Below are 23497 nucleotides of genomic sequence, written 5' to 3'. Positions count from 1 at the left end.
GAAAGTTACCAGGGAGTTGTACCTTTTACAATTTACTGATGTGACGAAGTAGCCTCTTCAAATGATGACGTCACTGATGACGTGGACTCTTAAAATGATGATGTTGATGGAAGATAAGTAATTTATCCGTCACGTACGCGCATACTCTGCGCGTACCATTTATAATTACTTACTTACATTAGGCCTAATAACACTATTTTCCTGCCAGAGGGATACACATAATGCAATATTCAACAACAAAATGTAGGTTTGTTACCTGACAAATGGTAACATTTATTTTATTATTTGATAATTAAACATATTACAATCATATATACATACATATACATATATTAGACATAAAATTTAAAATTTTTTTTTCGAAAAATATCAGCGGAAAATTAAATAATATATAGAGCAAAGAAATACTTTGGTGTATTTTTTAGGGATTTGTTTTTTTTTTTGGTATCACAAACATTTATTAACTTCTTTAACCGTCGAACACTCTTTACATTTGACTTCACAGCACCAGTGAAAAGTACAACTACATCGTTCCGTTATTGTAACAACTTCTGTGCTATATCCCCGCCCACAACACATTAGTTCGCATCCGTCAAGACCTATCGACGTAGCATTGCATTCTCGTCCACTCGTGTTAAATTCTCCTAGTCGTCCGTTACCAGTCCCGCAAAAGTCGGGCGAATCTTCATAATAAACTAAATCCCGTTTAGTGGCTGGTTTGTGGCTAGGGTTGCTGGGTTGCAGATTCTTTACCGTGTTTCCGTTGTTACGGTTGCCGGAGTTGCTAATTGCTACACGTGATGCCCCGTCAAACCGGTCTTTAAATATTTCGCCGACTTTTCTGAAGGTCGGTAAACGCATCCAGCAGGTTTTGATGGTGCAGCTACCAGACATTCCATGACATTTACACTCGTGCTTCATCTCGGAGACGATCGTCTGAAAGAAATATGAGAATATCCTCATTATAAATTTAAATGTATCAAAAATCTTCTAATTAAACGATACATTGAGTTCATTCCCAATCATAATGTTGATTCAGCTTTGTCGGAATTGAACTAGGCCTATTTGTAAATTACTTTAGATTGGCCTATCGCTTTTAATTATCCACAACGGTCGCACCTTTGATTAACACACCATGGAGGTGGTATTTGACCAAGAGGTCAGCCAAGCTGAGTGGTGGACGAATGCAAATACCATGCTAACCTTTCAAAGATCAACATTGCCCCAATCAATTTGGAACGTAAAACGGCCATAAACTGCAAGGGGCCAAGTGTGTAGGTTTGTTTGTTTACATGTTTAGTAATTTGCGAGACGACAATAAATTAAAAGTTATGCTGTGTAAAACATAAACATCCTGAACTAATAGATTGTGATTAGCTGAGATGCGCTTACGCACACATCACACCACGCAAACTTAACTTATAGGTCGTTCACAGTGTGGTAAGGATGTTGCAGAGGATGTAAATGTGATCATGAAATTGTCACTGAGATAATGACATTATGGGATAATGGAATTGTCACTGGGGTAATGACATTGTTACTGGGATAATGGAATTGTCACTCAGGATAATGAAATTGTCACTGGGATAATGACATTGCCATCCATTCGAATAATGAAATTTTCACTGGGATAATGAAATTGTCACTGGGGTAATGACATTTTCAATGGGGTAATGACATTGTCAATGGGATAATGAAATTGTCATTGGGATAATGAAATTACCGCTGTGACGGTGGATGACAATGATATTAGTAAAGGTGCCGATGCGAGGCTGATAGTGGTGATGACGAAATGATAATGACGATTGTATTACTACTGGAAACAGAAGATAATGACGTCAAAATATCTTACCCTTCTTCCGGCTTCATTATTATGTAGATTTATGAGAAACCGTAGATCTTTTCCCTTTTCTCCGGCATCAACGAACTTCTTCGAGAACGTCTTTCCAAACTGTGCGTTATCACTGCATCCTCCCCATTGCCATTCTCCCTTCTCTTTAATTATTGCATTGTTATTATTGTAATCACATGAACATGATTCCATAGATCCGTCGCTGCAAGCTCTGGCGATCGAATGAGCCACGGCTGCGCTCGTTATTGCGTTTACGAACGCTGTTTCTCGGCACCCTGAAACAAAATCGTAATACAATTTGATTAACTCAATGTTAAGTAAGTTGCTAGTTCTCTACAATGAGAGATTTTATTCAGTATATACGAACCACCAGCCCCCAAAATAAAATCAATATTATAAGATACCATGAGGTGTCCCCTAAATAGGGGTACTATAATATTACGTAAACAATGTTACATTATTATTATTGAGAAAATCAATACATTTTTTTTCGTGCATTGAACTTTCATATTTGAACTTTCCAAATTTTGGATTCAACGTTCTCTTTGACTTTTCATTGGTTTTAAACTTAAAATATTAATTTATTATGGTATTAAACCGTGTTTCACGAGGTCGTTTATTTTTTTTTTTGGATACGTCATAAACGAATCATCAGCAAAGTCACGAACATCAAAAACGATCCCGTATCATGTTAAACGAAAAATCTTCTAAGGAAAATTAAACACGACACAAATATGTTTAAGTTGAAAACGATGGAAATGTTTCAAATAGTGGTATAAATTGTAAGGTATGCGACTAGCAAGTGCCACAAAAGACACCCACCATTAGGCCGTTCAGCGACCCCATTACCTGCCGGCGTTCATTGGGTTTAAACCGGGGTGAGCCGTCTCACCTGCCAAGCCATACCACATACCTAGCTAAGCACACCGAAGCTACATTACAGTGTTATTAAAGTAACAATTTAGGCCTACAATATAAAGGAAACCCGTTTTTATCATGTTTAGAGGTGAAATTGTATATTAAATGTTATAATTATATTAAGCATGTTTACTCATGCTTGAAATAAATTAAATGCTAATGTAAAAACATGACGTCACGAATCATATGTAATCAAATAACCTGGTAAGATTGGCTTTTTTGGCATATAAAAAGAGAACTAATTATTTTGCTGTTACTACTTCTTAAATTTTATAATATGTATTATTTTCTATTATTGTACTTGGGCCAGTGGCCTACATAGGCCTACTATTGAATAAATGAATGAATGAAATGCGAAAAATGACGTTAGTGTTGTTGAACGTGAATTGAACGTATGCCTACCAAAATTTAATATTTCTCCAAATAAATCATTTCCATTTCTGTCATCGACTTTTGTTGGACAATTCCATCTTCTTGATTTGAATTGGTGTTTGCATTCTAATACGGCTTCGCGTACAGAGTCCGCTATCACCTCTAAAGAACCGGGATGTTGGCGCACTATTTTCCGTTGCCGTTTGTTTAACGCTTGGATCTTGTAGTCGGATGAATAGACAGGTGCTCCTTGCGTATCGAGAACCATATTTGATTTCTGCTGTGACGTTGCAATACCCCTATGGATAAAAAAAATAGTACATGGATATCAGGTGTTGGGACACCGTTTGAGACACGTGGAAATTATATTTCTAAATATATGTCTACATCGAATTATAAAAAGACCTAAAAATGTTACTAAATATAGAACAGAATTGTTACATATTGTGTGTGGGCATTTTGCGATAACTAGACTGTAAGTTAAGAATATCTACGGAATGTGAATAATTGAATTGTATTTATTTAAGAACAAGACTTGTACAGATAGGCCTACATATATATATATATATATATATATATAGCCTACTTTATTAACTAAAATTGATTTCATGTCTTTTCATACCGCGTCGGTATATAGCTCCTCTATTTGGTTTACAATAACAAGCGGTGAGTTTTTTTACGTCAAAAAACCCCCCAAAAATATTCAAGATTTCTACAAGCGGATACCGTACCGTAGCATAGAAAGCGGAATAGTTTACAACGTATTAACAAAGGACATCGCTAATTACCTAATTAATAAATCCTATTGATAATTACTGTATAATGCCACTACTAATCACATCCATATTTGTGGATAAGACAAGTTCAAACATAACTGGTGAGACGGGGGCATGTATCGGGTACTTAGCTTCCTTTAAGACGGTATTCAGAACAATTAGAAAAACAACATTGTCGACACGAGGATGTCGGGAAACACAAAGCGAATTAGGTATTAAGAATTGTCTTTGTAAATTAAATACTAAATCTAATTAAAGATGACTGCCTTTTCGCCACCGGAAATATTGAAATTAAACATAATTGTTTCGGCATTAGAAGTTAGAACGGTTTGTTGTGTAAAGTATAATAAGAATGTCAAGGGTTTGGGTCACACCTCATTTAAGTATACCAAAAGTATAGGTCTAACCATCTTAATTATACAAGGTTTTAAAAGTACATTAAGAAAATATATTACAAGCTTTCCATTTTAAAAGGTGTTGTTTGTTATTGCAATTTAGTCACCAGACCTAATTTGAAATAAGGAAGGGGGTTCTGGAATGCCTGTAGAGTGGGCTAAAGGTTGTAGTCATTACAGCACCATAACCGTGTCGGTGGTAACGTGTTAACATACGGAATGACGTGTATTGGGCGGCAATTGCCGTAATAATAACGATAGCATGTAATAATAACGATAGCCTAACACTATTACGCAAATTATCTGAATTATACTGTTCCAATTACAAGCTTGATTGGGGAAATATAATTGGTAGCTGTGTAATTAGTGACTGAAGGGGGGGGGGGGGGTCTGAATTTATATATATATATATATTTTTATTTTGACACTCAGCATTAAAAGAGAAACGGTGCCCTTTAAATTTGCGCACATTTTCAAAACTAATACTCGTCTATACTTATAACAACTTTTATGATTTGTGACTAGATACATGTAGTTTATTTTGCAGACCACGTTGGTGTGTTCCTGTCCAATTTTAAGACTGAGAAAACACAGCTGGTGTATAAAAGGAATTAATGGTAATATTTAACTATAATTTTGAATTTACATTACTGTATTAAATACTAACCTAAATTATGAACACAAATTGATATATTAAAAACATGAAGGAAATAATAAAGATATTTTATATTTTATAAATTAATAAAGAATAAAATAAATTCGCGTCCAACTTTAATTAAAGATTTTGTGCTTTTTATGTAATAATCAGTTAGGGGTAAATTTTAAAATGATAGACCACTAATCTGAAGAAATAATACAGACAATGTAAGTATACTTGCGGCATTTTACATTACGTCATAAGAATAAGTATACAGTAAACATTAATATAGAGTTATTCTAGTAAATGTAAACGTAGGGGTCTGTAAATGAGCGTATGTTCTTAATTTGCTTTTAAAATAAAAACTATTTATACGCAAAGTCAATTACTTTATTATCAATTATTTGTATAGATTAAATTATTGTAATGTTAAGGCGGTACCGTATGGTATACCGATTTCAGGGGACCTACACTGGTTACACTTTATGAACCTTAATTAATTAAATTCCATAATTAAACAAAATTAATTTGATTATCTACGCAACATAAGTTATTTATGCCTTGGTTAGTACCAATTTAAGGTTTTTAGATACACGCTCTGTATTGTAAATGTACACTTGTTTACGCTGAGCGATAAAACTTATAATACATTAATTAAACTAAAATAAATGTTGAGATCTAAGTACGTCTATGTATACAGTTCCGTAATAAGTAATGTTAATCGGTAGGTCTACATGTTAGGGCTACCCTACCATGCATCGCAACCGAAGACGGAACAAGCATAACCTTCCTTAACGTTATAAAGTCAAATAAAAGTTTTGGAATCATCAATCAAACATAAAGACAGTTATTCTTGCTGAACATCCGTAATATGTTGCTTAGAAAATATATAAAAATAAATCATTGGCTAAGCTTACCACCACTTGCCGCTTGCGGCAGCCGTCGTCTTCTTGGCCAGCATACTCGCAGTCGGTAGCACGATCAACCCCATCAACCAATTTAAATTCATCCTTATAGAGGCGATTCAGGGAAGGGGAACTTTATCAGAACCGGGTCTGTCTTCTTCGATACCGAAAATGATACTGTATTAAAACGGTTTAATCTGCTTTTACAACATGATGCGGTCTGAAACGTAACCGCTAAACAATAGACGCACCATGCGTATAGACGACGTGTCAATCACCATAGAAAGAGCTTATTTCATTCCAACAAACCAAGCCTAACTTAATTCTCAAGCATCACATAGAAATATCACCGAAACAAATCACTTAGCCAAGATGAAGCGGTTTTACCGAGTTGGCTTTCAGTGTTTTTTTCTTCATACCAGCGTTGGTCGTTTAAACTTCGAACCAATCATGGTCACGGTGGTATAGATAGTCGAGTAATTTTCTCGCCAGCCCGCGGCCATTTCATCGCAACCGACCACCAATTCGCACGTTTTTTACGGTGCACGAACTGTCTGTATCATTTAACGTCAGATACGGGTCGAGCACGTCTACCCGGTGCAGTATAATAGACAACAAAATAGTTAGGTATCGTTTTCACTCGATTAAATTAAAATCGAGACGAGGTCTGTGAGTGTTTGTGTTTATCGTGTTTGTAACAAGTTCAGTCGATGGTCATGGCATATCATTTAAGATCAAACATGTAACGCATTCGTGTAATTGATGTTTTAATAAAACACCTACATAGAAGAATGTTATCATTAATTTGGTTTACAATGATAGGCTTATACGTAAATGTCACCCTTTGCTAAGTGTTGCTCTGCCCTCTTTACAATATATCATATATTCATTAAAAATAAAAAACGGAATATCAACATAAGGGAATGAGCTCTATGTAGGCCTACTAAGCCTTAGCAGATGCGGTAGGGCGGCTTGTTTCTTTCCACGCCACCTTATCCCCGTATTTTTCGACCAGATAACCATTTTACAGTTTAGTGAACTGGGAGATGTATATCAGGAATTGAACCCGGGTCTGTCTGTATAACGTACCACAACGCCGCAAAATCATCAATATAATTTTCGCTTAAATGGAAAAGGAAAAGCTTTCTATCATAACAAAAAAAAACCAATAGGCCTAAATGAATATAAAAAAAGTCGAATACAATTGATCGCTTTATCAATACATATTTCGAATGCTGTACATTTATCAACTTGGCTAAAGTTACAAAGTTATAATATAATTTATCAATATCGTGTATGAATTTAAAAAAGTATAATAATGATTGTAAGGTCTTTGCTATGCGATACTTGCGTGTATGCAGGCAATTAGTTTATTACACTAACCAATTGTAAGAATGTCAGTAGCGTTTGTACAGAGAGTAAATCAGCGTATAATAGTAAGTATTATGTTATAATATTTATAATAATTTATAATAATTATAAAATTATACCCTAAAAAGTATATTAAGTATTGTAAGTAAATCAACATAGGCCTACTAGTGCAGGTTATTGTGTTGATAAAACATTATAACTTAAGAATTTAACAATAAATTTAAATAAGTTTGTATTAAGTGTTAAATTCTATCACCGTTTATAGGCCCATTTGTTTTTCTTTTGACTTAGCTTTATGGAGAAAGCATTATAAATGGGGAAAAAGCATAAAGAATAATACAAGTTTATACAATTCAAAACCGATATTATTCGAAATTTACCATCTTTCCGATGTTTCTAATTTTTCTAATTCTATCATTTCGTTTAATTTAAAGGCCTATAGCCTATTTGTAGTTATGCTATCTTTTTATTTGATGTAAACTCTATTTTTTCTGCGGATGACCTACTTTCTCTTCCCTCTTTATTTTGGAAATCTAAATTTTACTTGAAGTGACTGGATAACGTGGTCACTTCACTTGAAAATGATGAATTTGTTTCTTAGATCTGATCTTAGAGTCTTAGGAAAGAAATTTCTCTACGTAAACTTTTAATGTCATTTAGAAATTTGACTAAGATGCTAGCTAGATTATGAAAATTTCGTAGACATACAGTACTAGGAGAATCGGCTAGCTATATGTATAGGCATGTTTTACAATACAATAATTTGGTCAATTAAAGAAAATTCTTATGAATTTAAAATCTTAAATTTAATAAATACTAAAAAAAATGGGTCACATTTACTGGAATTGTGTCTTCATGAAATATGCTACCGGAAATCAAAAACAATTCCAAAAATTCGCACATTCGACAGCATGTTGCTCTACAATAAATACTTGTTGACGACAAAATATTTACTTTATTCTACAATTAAATTCATTGTATTACTAATAATAAATTTAGGATCGCCTGAAATGGGTGGTCCGGGTTAATAGTCTTCTATTAAAGAGGTTCAATGATCCGAAATTACTTTGAAAAGAGTGTTTTAGGTGCCTAACGAATGAGGTTAACATAGTTTGACAATATACCAAAATATGGTACTGATATGCTTAAATATGGTAGTGATGACATCTTGTCTATATATGGGCACATTACATTTTTGTGTCACATAAAGATTGATAGTGTAGACAGAGCTTAACTTAATACGGTAGTTTTTTATTTAATTAAGTGTAATAGCTTATATCGTTGTTTTTGTCGAGAGTGATATTTTCTGATGATGTTGAAATCATTGTAGAAACGTTGATGAAAACGGACGGTTAAGCGGTTTGGTATAAAGGTGAGCACTCCCCGCGGAGTGATACATTTATTGACTCAGAGAAAGTAATGAACATTATAATATACTGTGTGCAAGATTGTAAATGCCACATAAATTATACAAAGATAAAACACGGCATGTTTTCACGAATTCATGTCGTAAATTTAAAACGGAAACAAAATTAATCGAGATATCACATTTTTTTTGGAAATATTATACATACAAATCCACATTAAATGTTAATATGCGTTATTTTTTGTTATGTTTTATATAATATAAAGCTTAAACGCTTTAGATTATGTTGTAGACTCAAACGCGTTTTATGTTGTAGACAGAAACGCGTTTTATGTAATGATGTAGACGGAAACTCGTTTTATGTTGCACGACAAAATGATAAAAACTTAATTTCTATATTCCTAATAGATTTTGTAAGTTTTTGTTGAGAACTCTCCTAATTGCATACAAAAAATAAAGTGACATTAGCCCGACTCCTACTCAAAAATCGACAGAATCCGGAAGTAGTTACGGTCTTAGAAATCACCTTAACATGATCGGTCTCAATTACACTATCGTTTACAATTAGGTTATATTACTAAAGTAGATTAAAATACCAAAATAAAACAAGTTTGGTAATCGATTGTTTAGTCACAATGACAAGACAATGCATAGGATCATCCCTTTTTACCTGTACACCTTTTAAGTTCACCGATCAATACAAACAGATAGGATAACAATGTTATTAATCTGATCTGCGCGGGTGATCGGAATGTTGTTATTATTATTTAATTAAGCCACTTTGACGATTCAATAAGCCTATAGTTTGTGACGACGTATCCAACAAAAACAACCGTAAATCGCTGACGTTCGAAATAGTTTTGACCCTAACGGCCGCTCATATATTTTGGAGTAGCGTGTATTAAGTGTTGGTAAACTTTTCAGGTATTTGTGCTCCGAGAGGAATGTACACTTCGATTGACGTTTACCGCAGTCATTAATGTCAAAATAAAAACTCAATAAAAAAATATACGGTTAATAAAAATAGAAGTGACAACATAATATAATCTGCGCATGCGTTACATCGCAACATAGTGATAATGAAAGAAGACGCAATGTATGTCATTAATAATTACAGTACTAATTTTTTTCAAACTAGAGTAGTTCCTTCAAGGCCAATTGGAACCACCACCCTCTATTAAGGGGACACTTTTCAGTGAAACGAACGGAGGTATACGTTTTAACACACAGTATCATTATTCCCGGGAAACCCATTACGGGGACACATTCTATACGAACAAAGGGCATACATTAACAGTCCGATCAAAAGAAACCCCATACAATTGGGTGTTGAAGGTGTCCTCTTAATATAGTGGTTCCACTAACTCAAAGTATTCTATAAAGTATAATGAACAAATAAATTATGCTAAATATTGACAACTATTCTAAGAAAATTGGGAATTCAAGTCAATTCCGTCTACTAAAAGGGTGTTAAAACATCATAATAAAATGAAGAATGTGGTATTTTTTTATTTTATTGTGTTGTTGAACTAAATATTCTTAGAAAATTATATTAATATCAGAATCACGTTGTGTCTGTCTTGGATGATGTTTTAATGAGTTGAACCACATTTCTAAGAAACATTTAATTGAAAAGAAGGAGATTTTTTTTTTGAATAACACCATTTTAATGTCATATAATAGTTATTTACTTACACTAAAATTGGATCGGAAGAAACCCCTATATTTAAAGTTAACAAAGTCAAGTTGTATTTTTACAGATACAGTTTATTTTGCACTTTTGTTTTTCAAAAACAACAGTTTATTTTTATTTTTTTTTATGCTACTGAAATGATTCCGATTGTTCTCAGGAAGTAATAACTTGATTAAAACTGTAAAATGGAATATTTAAAGTTTCATTTTCTGATCTGTTTTCATGTTTTTGGAGGACAATGCATCTTTAAATTGAATCACATTTCAAGAAACTTTGGATTTGTCATGTGCAATAAAAAAAATAGAGGAAAAAAATCCTGAAAGCGAATAATATTGTAAGAACATTTAATTGAAAAGAAGGAGAGTGATTTAAGTTCGAACTTTACAGGTTAAAAACACATTTCTTAAAATGATTTACGAAGTCAGATTTTACGATGAAATTGTTTATACTCGCTGGAACCAAAGTCTAAACCAAAAACAACCGAGGAATGAAAGAAGAAAAAAGTTGATGCACTTCACCACAGACAAACCTATAAATTAGATATCGTAATTAAACTAACCGAACTATATTACAAAAAAAACCAGACCATTTTCTTTTCTAACAATAAATAAATTAAGACGTTTTTATTTCATTGTCGGATTTTATTCGAAATTGTCTCGTTTCATTGTCGGATTTATTCAATTTTTAATATCATTTTCTTATTTTTGTTCTTTTTATTAATTGCATACCAATTATTCAAGCTCTGCATGGGATAAAATGTCTCTTGTTAAAGATCTCCAGAAGACTGCTTGTATTGTTGCTTGTATAATGTCAATTTAATAGTTATAAAATGACAGTAACAGAACAAATTCTAAACCGCCTGGTGATATAGTGAACATGAATTAATTTAGAAACGATAAAGATGAGGAAATCTGTGAAAATTAGAAAAAGCCTTTACAACCATGATTCGAACTCGGAATTCGTATTAACCATTTGACAACTGTTTCATGATATTGCTCAAATTTGATTTGATAAATAATTTTCCCATTAAAAAAAACTGTTTCGACAACATTTTCTTTTTTTGTTTTGTTTCTAGACCGCTGTCTTGGCGCCTGCATGCTACCGAATAAAAAAAATGAATGGTCAATAAATAAATAAATGTGTAGGCCTACGGTATTTGAACTTTCTAACTTTTAAAAGCCTTGTTTGTGTGTATCAATATTAGTTGTATTCTCGATTTATTCTCATTTTATTACCAAAATTTATCCCAGCCTCAATATATTAGTTCTTGTTTTCAATTACATTTTATTTCCACAACATAAAAGGGTAAAATCCTACTCCTTCAAAAAAAAATTACATTTAAGTTTAGCATCAGTATTTACATAAATACTTTTTTCCATATATGTAACTGGCCTACTACAATCGATTTAACTTAAAACTTATTATATATCTTCTCAATTTATCCTAGCTTAAATTTCAACATTTTCTTTAGATTTCTGTAAGATCCAATTTCTTTAAATTTTCTTTAAAAAGTCGAAACAAAAAATTATAGATCGTTGGAAGAAACTTATACAAAAAACAATCATTTCAATTGAAGCGGCTCATTAATGGATGTACAGGTAACTTCATTTCGCAAGTCATCAGAAAGAATTAAAATACCACAAAACAAACTACAAAGCCCTGATAAATATGAACTGAAAACATAAAGAGATTTGGTAAAAAGGAAATGGGTTTAAGAATTACCGTCTAAAGTGAACAGTAAAACCGGGACATTAACAGATCATAGAAAAACTAAAAAGACAATTGAAATTTCTATCAAAGTCGGAAATGAGGTGGTGAAAATAAAAACAAAAAAGAGCAACCGACCTAGCGGAATAATACCTTTAAAGATGTCAGATTATTTAACAAAAGCATTGGAATGTAGAAATCGAAATAGGAAATCACTTTTCACAAAAACAAAACAGCAAACAATAATAAAAAAGATACCGCGCGGTCGTCAGCTCCAAATAAAAACACACATTTAAAAACAATAACTTTGGAATGTATATAGGGAATCACTTTCACAAAAACAAAACAATAAAGAAATGCCGCGCGGTCGTCAGGTCCGAATTAAAGAAACACATTAAAAACAACAACTTTGGTCGGAATGTACAAATCGCATAGGAAATTACTCTTCAGGCAAACAAAACAAAAATTGGTAAAAAAGGATGCCGCTCGGTCGTTAGGCGCGTGTTTGATATAGGTAGTTAACACTTCATAAAAATTGGTATTCACGCAGAAACTGAATCGGCTGAACCAATCATGTCTTTGAAAATGCTTAACTATCTTTTATATGGTATATATTTTTCAACCAATAAAATAGTCTGATCGAATCAGATTCGATCTTTTGATAAAGGTTTTCAATTTTGCACACATTTGCAAATTCAACAAAAGGACATGGCATTTATTTTAATAGTATATATATATATATATATATATATATATATATATATATATATATATATATATATATATTGTATGTATATATATCAATTCTTATTTCTTATATTCTAGTTATACAGATATTATTTTGATTAAATATGTGCATTTTTCCTCCTAGGCGTAGACGTTCGTATCACACATTTGCTTGATTTTTGTCTTGATTTTCACTGGTATTTTTACTCAACAAATCTGTTTTGAAATATTACAGATAGACCTATTCCCAACGACAACGTTTTGTTATTTATGTCGTTTTAGTGATTCAATGTAAAAACTTACGATGACAATAGTATAGCAGCAGCAGTTATAACAATAACCTTTTAATTTCTGTATAAAAATGTATCAATAAATGCATACTATATATAGCCATAAACTTGGACAAATAGAAACATCTTAGAAATCCCTCAGAGTGTAGAGGAAAATGATACACAATATGCCACATTTATCAAGTGGTATATCAAAAAAACAATGAAAACCAACACAAAACTAAGTTTTCTACTCCAAATTTAGATTGCTCAGCAGCTATCAAGTCTAGCGGGATACATTGCATTACTTTCGTAGGTCCACAATCTTATGCCTACTCAGGGAAGGCTTTAGTAACGGGCCCTACAGATAATATAGGCCTACATGTTTAATTATGAACTTCCAAGGCCTACTATTAAAAACTATTCTAAAAACTAGGCTGACGTCGGTGTGATCAGAAATATCAGTTTCAATGACACAGCTCTTTTCATAAAACAGGGTATTAATATTTAAAAACAAGCCAATTAGCCGCATCAATGATCTATTTAGTCGTATAATGTGTGAAATGTGATTATGTTACTGTAAATTCTAAAACTAGGCCAGTACTTGTATCGTGCTGGCATTGAAGTGACTAACGATATATATTTGTTTCTGTTTTTCAACATATACAGTGATATAAATGGGCGAATGTTCTGTTTTGCAACATCTGATGCTAAAAATACGATCCGGCGAACAATAATATCGCTATTCATTTTCCCATGTTCAACACAAACGCAAGGAAATAAATTCGGTCTATTTTTCAGCATATTATCATCAAACTATTACAAAACTAACGACAGTTATTGACATGTTTTACGGATACCGCGGTTGCATTGTACGAAGAAAAGGCCACATTAAACGACTTCATTTAATAACAGTTTAAATGGACCTGCCTTTGATCCGTGTGGAGATCATTCAATATAGCAATCAGGTACCTCTTACTTTAAATATATGGGTTCAAATCGTTCATTATTCATTTCAACAAACATCATTATACAAAAGAACAACAAATCCTTGTTACAGGCTTTATATTAACTAGAATTTAATTCGTCACTTCGACGAATTATAGGTGATCATTGTGATAAAAGATAATTGTACCGACTTTGGCTTTACATTAATTACCTTTTACATTAAAAGTGTCTATTTAAACTTATGAACGATGATTTCAGCAGTAGGTGCCGCGAGCATTATCGCTGTCAACACGTTTTTATACAACACATACAAGTTTGGGTGGACATATTGTAAATGAGGTACATACAAGGTACATTTATTATTGTCAGCCATAAATCGCGGTGACACCTTACCTGTTGTACACATTGCATTGTATAGCAATATGATATGTTATATCGGCGAGTTTCTTGATAAATTATTATGCAATGGGTAATATTTCTTCTGATACTTTGTAAAGGTTTAACACCGACGTAGCCCTAGATAATGAATAGCTACTAGTTTTACGAACCAGATTCCTGATGGAGAAATTCATTTGCACAAGTTTTGTAAATGATATTAATATAAAAATGACTATGCAAAAATAAATATGTCATTCTTTAAAAAAACATGGATAGTTATTTAATCCATTGATTTTTGAAAACCACACTAAACTTTGTGCAAATAGTGAACAATTTAAATAAAATATTTAATAAAAGTTTAGTAGTAATAACGGTTAAAATGTGATATTAAAAATGAAATACAACAAGAAACAGTCAACAATAATTATCAAAAAAATTGTTTATTCAGTATGCAATGGAGGAAATAAATAAGGTGGGGGGGGGAGATTACAAACGGGAAGGGGGATTACAAACGGGGAGGGGAATTACAAACGGGGAGGGGAATTACAAAGAGGGAGGGGAATTAAAAACGTGGTGCGATATGCGAAACGGCCACTGAGAAGGATAATTGCAAGGATTAAGCCGGCTTATCTTCACAAATAATCCTTTAGCGTGCCATATCTTCAACAAAATTTTATTTTTATTTTAGAGTTAATCACTTTTTTATTTCTTCCTGGGATTCTATCTAAGAGCAAGATTTTTTCTTGTGAGTAATCGCTTTAGCTCAGACATTCCTTGCCCAACATATATGTGTGTCTCTATCTAGGTATACTTAGGCTGGAGTATGCAGTTCTTTAAGAATAATATGGCCAAGAATTGATGTCATTACGAATACAGGTGATATATTATAGCATCTCTCCACCTTGATATGCGTTTCCCAACTAGGGCTAGGGTAGGAATGTCATTTGAAATAATGGGTAGCAATAGCTCTCTACTCCGATATGCGTGTCTCTCTATTTAAATATGAGTAGATAGTCCAACTAGGGCTGAGGTACGCATGTTAGGAATACAGTGTAGAATCTCTCCGATATGCATAGCCCAACTGGGGCAAGTGTTACATGCTGGTAGCAATACAGGATAGAATCTTTCTGCCTACAGTAGATATATACGTTGCCTAACTAGGACTGTGGCATATATGTTGTTGGGAAAACAGAGAGTAGCGTCTCTCTACCTAAATACGAGTAGATAGTCCAACTATAGCTGAGGTATGCATGTTAGGAATACCGTGTAGAATCTCTCCGATATGCATAGTCAAACTAGGGCAGGAGTTAAATACTGGCAGGAATACAGGATAGAGTCTATCTGCCTACAGATAGTCCAACAAGGGCTGAGGTATGCATGTTTGATAAATAGGGTAGCATCTTTCCACCTTGATACGCAAAGCCTAACAAGGGTTAGGTTAGGCATGGTGGAAGGCAATTATGAATAACACCTTTCTTGCCTATTGTCTATTTTTTGTACTCAATGACAAAAACGCTGTTGTGTCCTCAATAGGCATGCTTTAATGCAGTTCATTTTTCATCTTCTTCTCGGTAAAATTTCCTCACCTCTATTCAATCATTTCATTGTCATAAAAATTGAAAGTAAATAACAAAAACTGCTCTGAACTTAAAATTAATTAATGTGATAGCCGGTTGTTAATGGTGAAAACAACTTAACAACTCAAACATCAAAATGTCAACAAAAAAAATATATATTTTGTAAGAATAACATCTGACCGGTATGTAATCACTTTCCTGAGATGTACGGTAGATCCATTTCACGTTCTATACCGACATACTTGAGCGCATCTGTCGGGCCATATCTAGATTTTCAGAAAAACAAAATTATGTAGTAACACAATACATATACAGTAATATGTGTATTACCAATTCAATTTTCAATTCAACTTTTATTTCAGACAATTGTCCATATGGTATAATACATTAAAAAGAAAAGATGAAGGAGAGAGGACCAAAACTTTTATCTATTGGTATATAATGCCTCTCTCCATTTGTAGTACATGTTTGAATCCATCAACAAATATTTATATATACAAATTAACCTTCTGTTTTCGCTTTTCAATGTCAATTTTAAATTAAATAAGAGTTAAAAAAAAGTTGCTTACAAAAATATTAGGGCATTACATTTTTTTCTCATACTGTTTACATTGCAAAAACAATATTTTGAAGATATTAGTCAAATGATGATAAATAAAAACAATTAAACATAAAGGAAACTATGAATTACCTGTAATCAAAGAATAGTTCATCTCCTTGGTGTATGGCTCTCTTTGCAAATATACCAATTCGGTGATCACCATTTACCATCATTACTAATAATAAAATTATCAGATAATATCAGATTACAATATAGAAATAATAAAAGTTTATGTGTTGAATGTAAAAAAATATATTATTTGTTGAAAGATTGCCCATTGTATTCAAGATGAAGTTGATTTGACTGGGTCAGGCTATCAACAACTTAAGGGAAATACTTAAAATATTGATTGACTTAAGTGAAATATTTTTAATAGAAACTTAATGAAGCACTTTGACCGGGAGAGCAAGAAAAAACAACTTTAAGGGAAATATGTAAGTATTTATTGACTTGAAGCTGATTTGACTAGGAAAGACTATCAACAACTTAAGTGAAATACTTAAATATTTATTTACTTAAGTAAAATACTTTTATAGAAACTTAAATGTGATTGCTAAAAAAACTATAAAAATTGCTTTTATATTGGGACATCTGCGGTCAATTTTTAATTTAAAAAAAATTACTATTCGAATACCTTTAGCAAAGCAGTTTGGATTGTTGGAATGGTTAGCGAATCGTATCTTGTTTCCCTTACGAGTAGCATCAACTACAAAATCTGTAAAAATAAAAAATTATTTTATATCTAAACAGTAAAAGATTCAGATTTTTTTTAACCAATATCTGATACGATTAAGAGTATGATAAATAAAATCAAACATTAACATAATTTACCATTATTTAAATTAAACAGAAAACTACACATGTACTTGTCGTAGACTTTGCCTCGTCGGTCTGCCTCATCTTGAGAGATAATCTAAATAATTATAATAACATAAAATGAATTAAATGATACCACAGTTATACAATTAATATTATTGTACCACTTTGGTTAACTGTCATCACCAGATCACATATGCAAATATTTTATTTACATTGCAACATAACATGGACTACCACGCTATGTTTTTACAAAAATGTTTTACCTCTCCACAATACTCCGAAATGAATTCGTTTTTCTGTGCCGATTCTTTAATATAGATTCCCCAACCAGCTACATCTGATGGCGCTAACAACAAGTGCTGTGAAAAAGAAAGCATTTAATAAAATTATAGTTTTAGATCTCCAAACTTGAATATGAAAAAACTAATTTTACATGACAGGTTAAAATTTGTTTAAAAAAAGCTAAATAATTGGTATCTAATAAAAAACGAACATTTATCTTTATCTTAACATGTTAAATTTCCCTGGCTTCTTAATAAAAACCACATTTTCCATGACTTTCCTGGAAAATATTAATTTGGGGAAAACTATTAAATAATATATAAAAATAGGCTCTATTATGTTACTCAAGATATTTTCATATCTAAATAGTATAATACCTTTTTCCAACCTCTTTGAAGTCCAACATTTTTACATGAAATATTTTCCCTATCTGCTTTCTCAGGAAATGAGCCTGAAACAATAAATACATGTATCACATAGATTTTTTTTTATTGTAGAACTGTATATTAAATAAAATCATTTATTAACAAATTGGAATTTTGCAGTTCATAATAAATATCAATTTATATTTCTGGGGGGTTGGTTTCTTTAATATCTAGTTATAAACCAGAAAATCTCTTCAATGACTAAGAAGTTAGTCTCTCTCTCCATTCAGATTTGACTTTATAAACCAGTTTCACTATTCACTAATTCATTTGATAATTCTTAGAAAAACTAAATCACCTGCCTTCAATTTAACAATGTATCTGGTTTGGTACATCCAAAACAAGAACATTTCTTCAATGACCTTTATAATGGCTCAAAAGTTAGTCTACTCTCTCCATTCTGAGATTTGACTTTATAAAGCACTAATACTATTTTGTAACTAATTGGATAATTCTCATATAAACTTCAAATAACCTCTGAATGGCTTTAATCTAACAATATAACAGAAATCTACGTTTGTAAATCAATTAATTAGAAACGAAAACAGTAGATTATCCTTAATTAAAGAATTCAGTTATTTACAGTGGGACAGCCAGTCGACAAATCGTGTCAAATTTCGACTCGGAGAGGGCGCCCTACTTTTCTAATTTAGTTCAAAATTGCTAAATTTTAGGGTGTTGGAAAAACACAATATTTGTAAATTTAGCTGATTATCGGAAAAATATTGTTAGTGAAATTAATTCATAAATGGTTTTAATATATTGTCGTGTAAAATTAAATGTATTTGAACAAAACGATAATCTGTAATTTAACGGCAAAATCAACCAATGTCTTTTTTCCGAAATTGTACCCTAGAAAATCGTTAAAATAAAATATTTAGAAAAATTGAACAGTCCTGAATTTAAAATCCCTGTTAGAAAAATTAATAATCTACAGAATACGATATTAAGATACAAAATTCGGTGGTTGGGATGCAGCTCCGACTATTCAAACTAAAGGTACCACTATTTGTTCCATCGAAAACTAGCGAAACCGCCATTTTGTAAACACATCGTCATCGTGTTTATGAATTTATTTATAGCGAACGATATAAGCGATGTTTATAATTGTCCGCGTATAAGAATTCATATAAATAAATACATTCCAATACAACGTATATTATTACTTGTTTATTTATCACAGTATACATTTTAGTTGAGGAATATTTATCATAACTATTATAATAGCTTTTATACGAGTCCGAGGCCTAGCCCTATTAGCGAGCGATTGTTCCAGGGGCGGAAAGTCACTTAGTGACGTTGTGATCGGGCGCGTCGGGCCTAGCTAATATTAATAATATGACCTGAAATAACCGGCTAACAAGAACTGTTATATACTTGCTTACAATTGTTTTGTTATTGATGAACAAACAAGCAATTAGATTGAATAACAAATTATTTATTCATTTTTTTTGGGTAAAAACATGTACAAACTAGTAGGCCTACTCTATAAAATAAATTAATAGTAATATTAAACTAATACAGTATTAATAAAATATAAAATAGGCCTAACATACAATAAATATTCAATTTTTAAGGTCTACCACATGACAATAACATAATTTACAGAGTATAGTGTAGTAGGTACAACATAAATATTTGTATTGTAATTCATCTAAATCCTCTGCAACATACATATATTTGTAATTCAATATTTTGTTTTAAATAATTAAATTATAGTTTGGGTATGACAATGTCGGTAGGTACCGGTGTCATCTTTTTATCCAGTTCACTCTCAGTTTGAAGTCACAAAGACAAAGAACTCTGCATCATCAACGATTCCTGAAAGTGTCAGAAATATAATAAATATTATTTAAAAAAATTGTTAATGTCAAATGGAAGCTGTATTTTATTAATTAATATTACAGTATTTGCTATTATTATTTATAATAATCTAGGCCTACTAGTAGCCTAGCTAGGCACCTATTGAGCCTAATAAATCAAATAATAAATGAAAAATAAAATAATAATATTAATACTGATTGAAAAAAAGTATTTTTTGGGGGGGATCAGATCACCAGGCTAGGCCGGCCAGGACCAATGATACTCGTAATCAGTACAACTTAACGACTATCGGATCAGCATCAACACAGTACAACACACGTCTCGCTATCGCCTATACTGACACACGTGTCTCGCGTTGCCGAAACCACGCTCACAGCTAGAAAATGCACCTACCTTTCGAGGCCTGAGAATACACCAACAAATTTTGAACAGGATAGAAATATATCATACTCGATTAAACTAATATTATTCTTGATAAAACAATTGATTATAATTGTTTTAATTTGTTGGGATGCACCTCCGACTATTCAGAAAATGGACAACAAAACAGTAGTCAAATCGTACCACATTTATAAATTTCACGAGTCCCGACTTCAGTCGCCGAATGTATTGTATTAGCTTCGGTTTCTTTGAAGGAAACCGATTGGTTATTCAATTATACTTATTAGGAAATGCTTTTACCATAATAGGTAATGTTGGGCGGTTCTTAAATATTCATGAGAGCTTAAAATAAAACAGCACTTATTTGCTAGGCGACGAAAAATCGTGGTTTCAGTTTTCAACGATAGGTGGCGCTTCAAAATCGTCAATGCGGAAGTAAGTCGATTTTACACGATTTAACGGTCAAAACGCGAAGTGGCTTTCCCACTGTTTAAACTATGGGAAAACAGATCAATTCCTTTATTTATACAACCAACAAGAGTGTTCTATGCTAAGCTGCTGTTAATCTATTTAATAATGACACCTAACATTGTTATACAATGATACTCAACAACCATGAGGTTTAATTACTAGGTGTGCTATTTAGCTATCATAATAATAAGTTAAGCAAGATAAAAAGAAACCGTAAATATAAATACTTAATAGGGAGGTTTCGCAACCTTACGAATACGATAACGGATACGTCACACATTTGTGAAACTTTTGAGCTGATCCCCATTTCATATTCGTAAAGCGTATTCGTGTTGACGAATATCACCAGTCATATTCGTGACTACAAAACGAATATAGTTTTTGATCTATTTTGCACATTTGCATTTGAATCAGGAATGATTCATGATTATAATATAATTATAGATTTATTGAAAGTAATTTACTAAAGTAATTTACTAAAATGCCAGGTCAATTTTGATAAATAGCAGTTTTTAAAGTCCTCACTCGCTTTGATGTTACGCTAGGCCTAGGCAGCCAAGCAACACGTACCTGCGCTTCGCTCAAATTTACCGCAGTCATATTTTGGACGGAGCCCTCAATATTTCGTTGCCATGCGAAACAGATTTTTACTGGCTTACGAAAACGAATACGTGTGCGTGACGTATCCGTTTTCATTATCGTATTCGTAAGATTGCGAAAACTCCCTAATATGGATCAAAATACATTTAGATCCAATTTACAGTATTTAGATCCAAAGTTTAATAATCAGTTTGGTAGGACAAAAGTTTTAAATTGGTTTAGGCAAATAACTCCAGCTTAACCAAATCAAACTAGTTGTGATGTGCCCATGTAAGGACATGATGTCATATCACTACCGTAGTTTGGCAAATTACTACCACATTTGGGCATATCACTCATTATTCACACTTTTTTTTCAAACTAGCTTGACAGTGTATACAGAGCTTAATGCAAATGAGGGCATTTTTATTCATATATTTAAAGATTATATTTTTAAATAATTAATTAAAATTGAAATATAGGTTAAAGTTTAAAGGCAAACTGAATGATTACTTTGAGTTGAAAAAAAAAACAGGAAAAGAAAAATACACTACGGCTCATTTAGATTGGACAGAACTGGACTAAAGATCGCACCTTTATAATTTGCCATGGAATTATATATTATATGCTCTCTAACATTACATCATTGGTATAAAATATTTATTGGGAATATTTCGTAACTCACCAGCACCACATGTAAGACATAGATCAGGATCACACTCCCTGACAGCCAAGTAACAGGGGCACTGTTTGGTGGTACACTGGGCCTTACAGCGACAACCTGGGAACCTATTCTGACCTGCAAAATAAAGTAAGATCACTAAATTTATAAAATTATTTCAAACACAATAAACTGTCCAGTGATAATGCTTAAATAAATGTAAAGATGATTAATGTGTTGATTTAAACAAGATTTGAACCCAGACCTTCTGCCTGATATGCAGGCACTGTACCACTGGAGCTTTCATTGTAATTTAGCCACAATTGATATAGCGCTTTATAACAAAATCCCCATGTGCTTTGACATGGAATAGATGTTACATATTCAATAACATTATTCTGCTATCTGTGCAGTGATGTAGCCACGAGAAATTAAGTGGCCCGTTTTTGCAAGAAATGGAACAATCTCTGTTCAATCAAGCCACAGAGTTGTCAAAGGCCTATGTGAAAAAGTGGACAGGTTGAGACCTTACAAATCCATACTGGTAGCTATGACACAGCCGTGTCCTAAACTTTCGACTATTAACATTGGATTGGACAGCCGGTCATTTTCATTACATTATACAGAGAACTATCCCATACTAATAGTAAATTATTGTTATGTGTTAGTAGCGCTCAATTCAAACACGCTTCATTTGCGTTATTGGGAACTAAATCTTACTTACATTCTGGGCTACACTGACAAAACTTTTCACAGAAGTTCTGCAACATAATACAACTACACTCTGTGTCACATGTCTTTCCAGGATGGTCACATGGTTGGTAGTTATAAACATGGCTACCGGAATTATCTAGATGACAGCAAACAAACAAAAACACATTCATAGAAGAAGTAAATTTGTTATTTATTATTTATTCCTTTCAGTAAAGACAATACAAACATAACATAAAACGTGAAAGTGGAGCACTAAGGAGAGACAAAAGCTGTCAAAGACTACTATCGCCAAAGGGTTAATACTATGAATTGATATAAAAAGAGGGGATTTGCTGTATTTTTACCTTTTTTTAGTTGTATCTTTCTACAGTGCATAGACCATAATCTAAAACAGAAAATAAAGAAATTCTATATGAATTCATAATTAATATATGATTATTAATATTGAAAAATCATAATCATTATAAAAGCAACAATTCATAAATAAGCAATCTAAACAAACATTACGAAGAAAGTTAAGTTTGAAATAAGTTAAGTTTTATTTATTATTTATTTTATATTAGTATTTATTTAGTATTAATATATTTTAATGCGAATTTGGAACAATATTTTAGTGAGCAATCTAATTTCTTATAAAAAGCATACCTCTGTTTACGTTTTTTCTTTCTTGGTGGTGTTGGAGTGCCTTGGGCTGGGAGGTCTATAATGTCACCTTCCTTCAGTGCAAATTCATATACCTGAGTCAAACAATGAATGAGTAATATACAAATAATGAATGTTTATGAGTGCAATGGTACAAATAATTAAATCCCATGCTGAAATAAATCAAATCATGAGGTGTGTGAAAATA

The 23497-nt window shown here is 32.3% G+C and overlaps 2 protein-coding genes and 1 long non-coding RNA gene across 5 annotated transcripts in view; all 3 read right to left on the bottom strand.

The window, feature by feature from the left end:
* Positions 1–23497, bottom strand: part of LOC140040106 (histone-lysine N-methyltransferase EZH2-like) — a 43708-nt gene that overhangs the window by 12834 nt on the left and 7377 nt on the right. The window contains exons 12-22 of one of the 3 annotated variants that reach the window (XM_072085786.1): positions 23293–23384; positions 22992–23032; positions 22658–22783; positions 21958–22071; positions 17970–18043; positions 17574–17669; positions 17323–17404; positions 17126–17206; positions 16582–16666; positions 16071–16156; positions 14471–14490 (exon numbers count right to left, since the gene is read on the bottom strand). In XM_072085786.1, the coding sequence (XP_071941887.1) occupies positions 16081–16156; positions 16582–16666; positions 17126–17206; positions 17323–17404; positions 17574–17669; positions 17970–18043; positions 21958–22071; positions 22658–22783; positions 22992–23032; positions 23293–23384 (867 nt within the window). In that variant the 3' untranslated portion in view covers positions 14471–14490; positions 16071–16080. Of the gene's footprint in view, positions 1–14470; positions 14491–15831; positions 16157–16581; positions 16667–17125; positions 17207–17322; positions 17405–17573; positions 17670–17969; positions 18044–21957; positions 22072–22657; positions 22784–22991; positions 23033–23292; positions 23385–23497 lie in introns of those variants that run through there. The other 2 variants (XM_072085787.1, XM_072085785.1) reach the window with 2 other exon arrangements.
* Positions 327–6243, bottom strand: LOC140040107 (protein Wnt-1-like). Its single transcript, XM_072085789.1, has 4 exons — positions 5868–6243; positions 3173–3441; positions 1853–2127; positions 327–936 (listed from the first exon to the last, which is right to left on the bottom strand). The coding sequence occupies exons 1-4, from the start codon at positions 5957–5959 to the stop codon at positions 448–450; spliced, it is 1125 nt and encodes a 374-aa protein (XP_071941890.1). The 5' UTR covers positions 5960–6243; the 3' UTR covers positions 327–447.
* LOC140040109 (uncharacterized) lies at positions 19173–20708 on the bottom strand. The gene is made up of 2 exons (XR_011842690.1): positions 20235–20708; positions 19173–19838 (listed from the first exon to the last, which is right to left on the bottom strand). It is a non-coding gene; the product is annotated as an uncharacterized lncRNA (long non-coding RNA).

The sequence above is a fragment of the Antedon mediterranea genome, chromosome 2 (genome assembly GCF_964355755.1).
Source record: "Antedon mediterranea chromosome 2, ecAntMedi1.1, whole genome shotgun sequence".
Taxonomy (NCBI): Eukaryota; Metazoa; Echinodermata; class Crinoidea; order Comatulida; family Antedonidae; genus Antedon; species Antedon mediterranea.
Note: the sequence above shows the minus strand (reverse complement) of the source record. Positions and strands in the feature narration are given on the sequence as shown.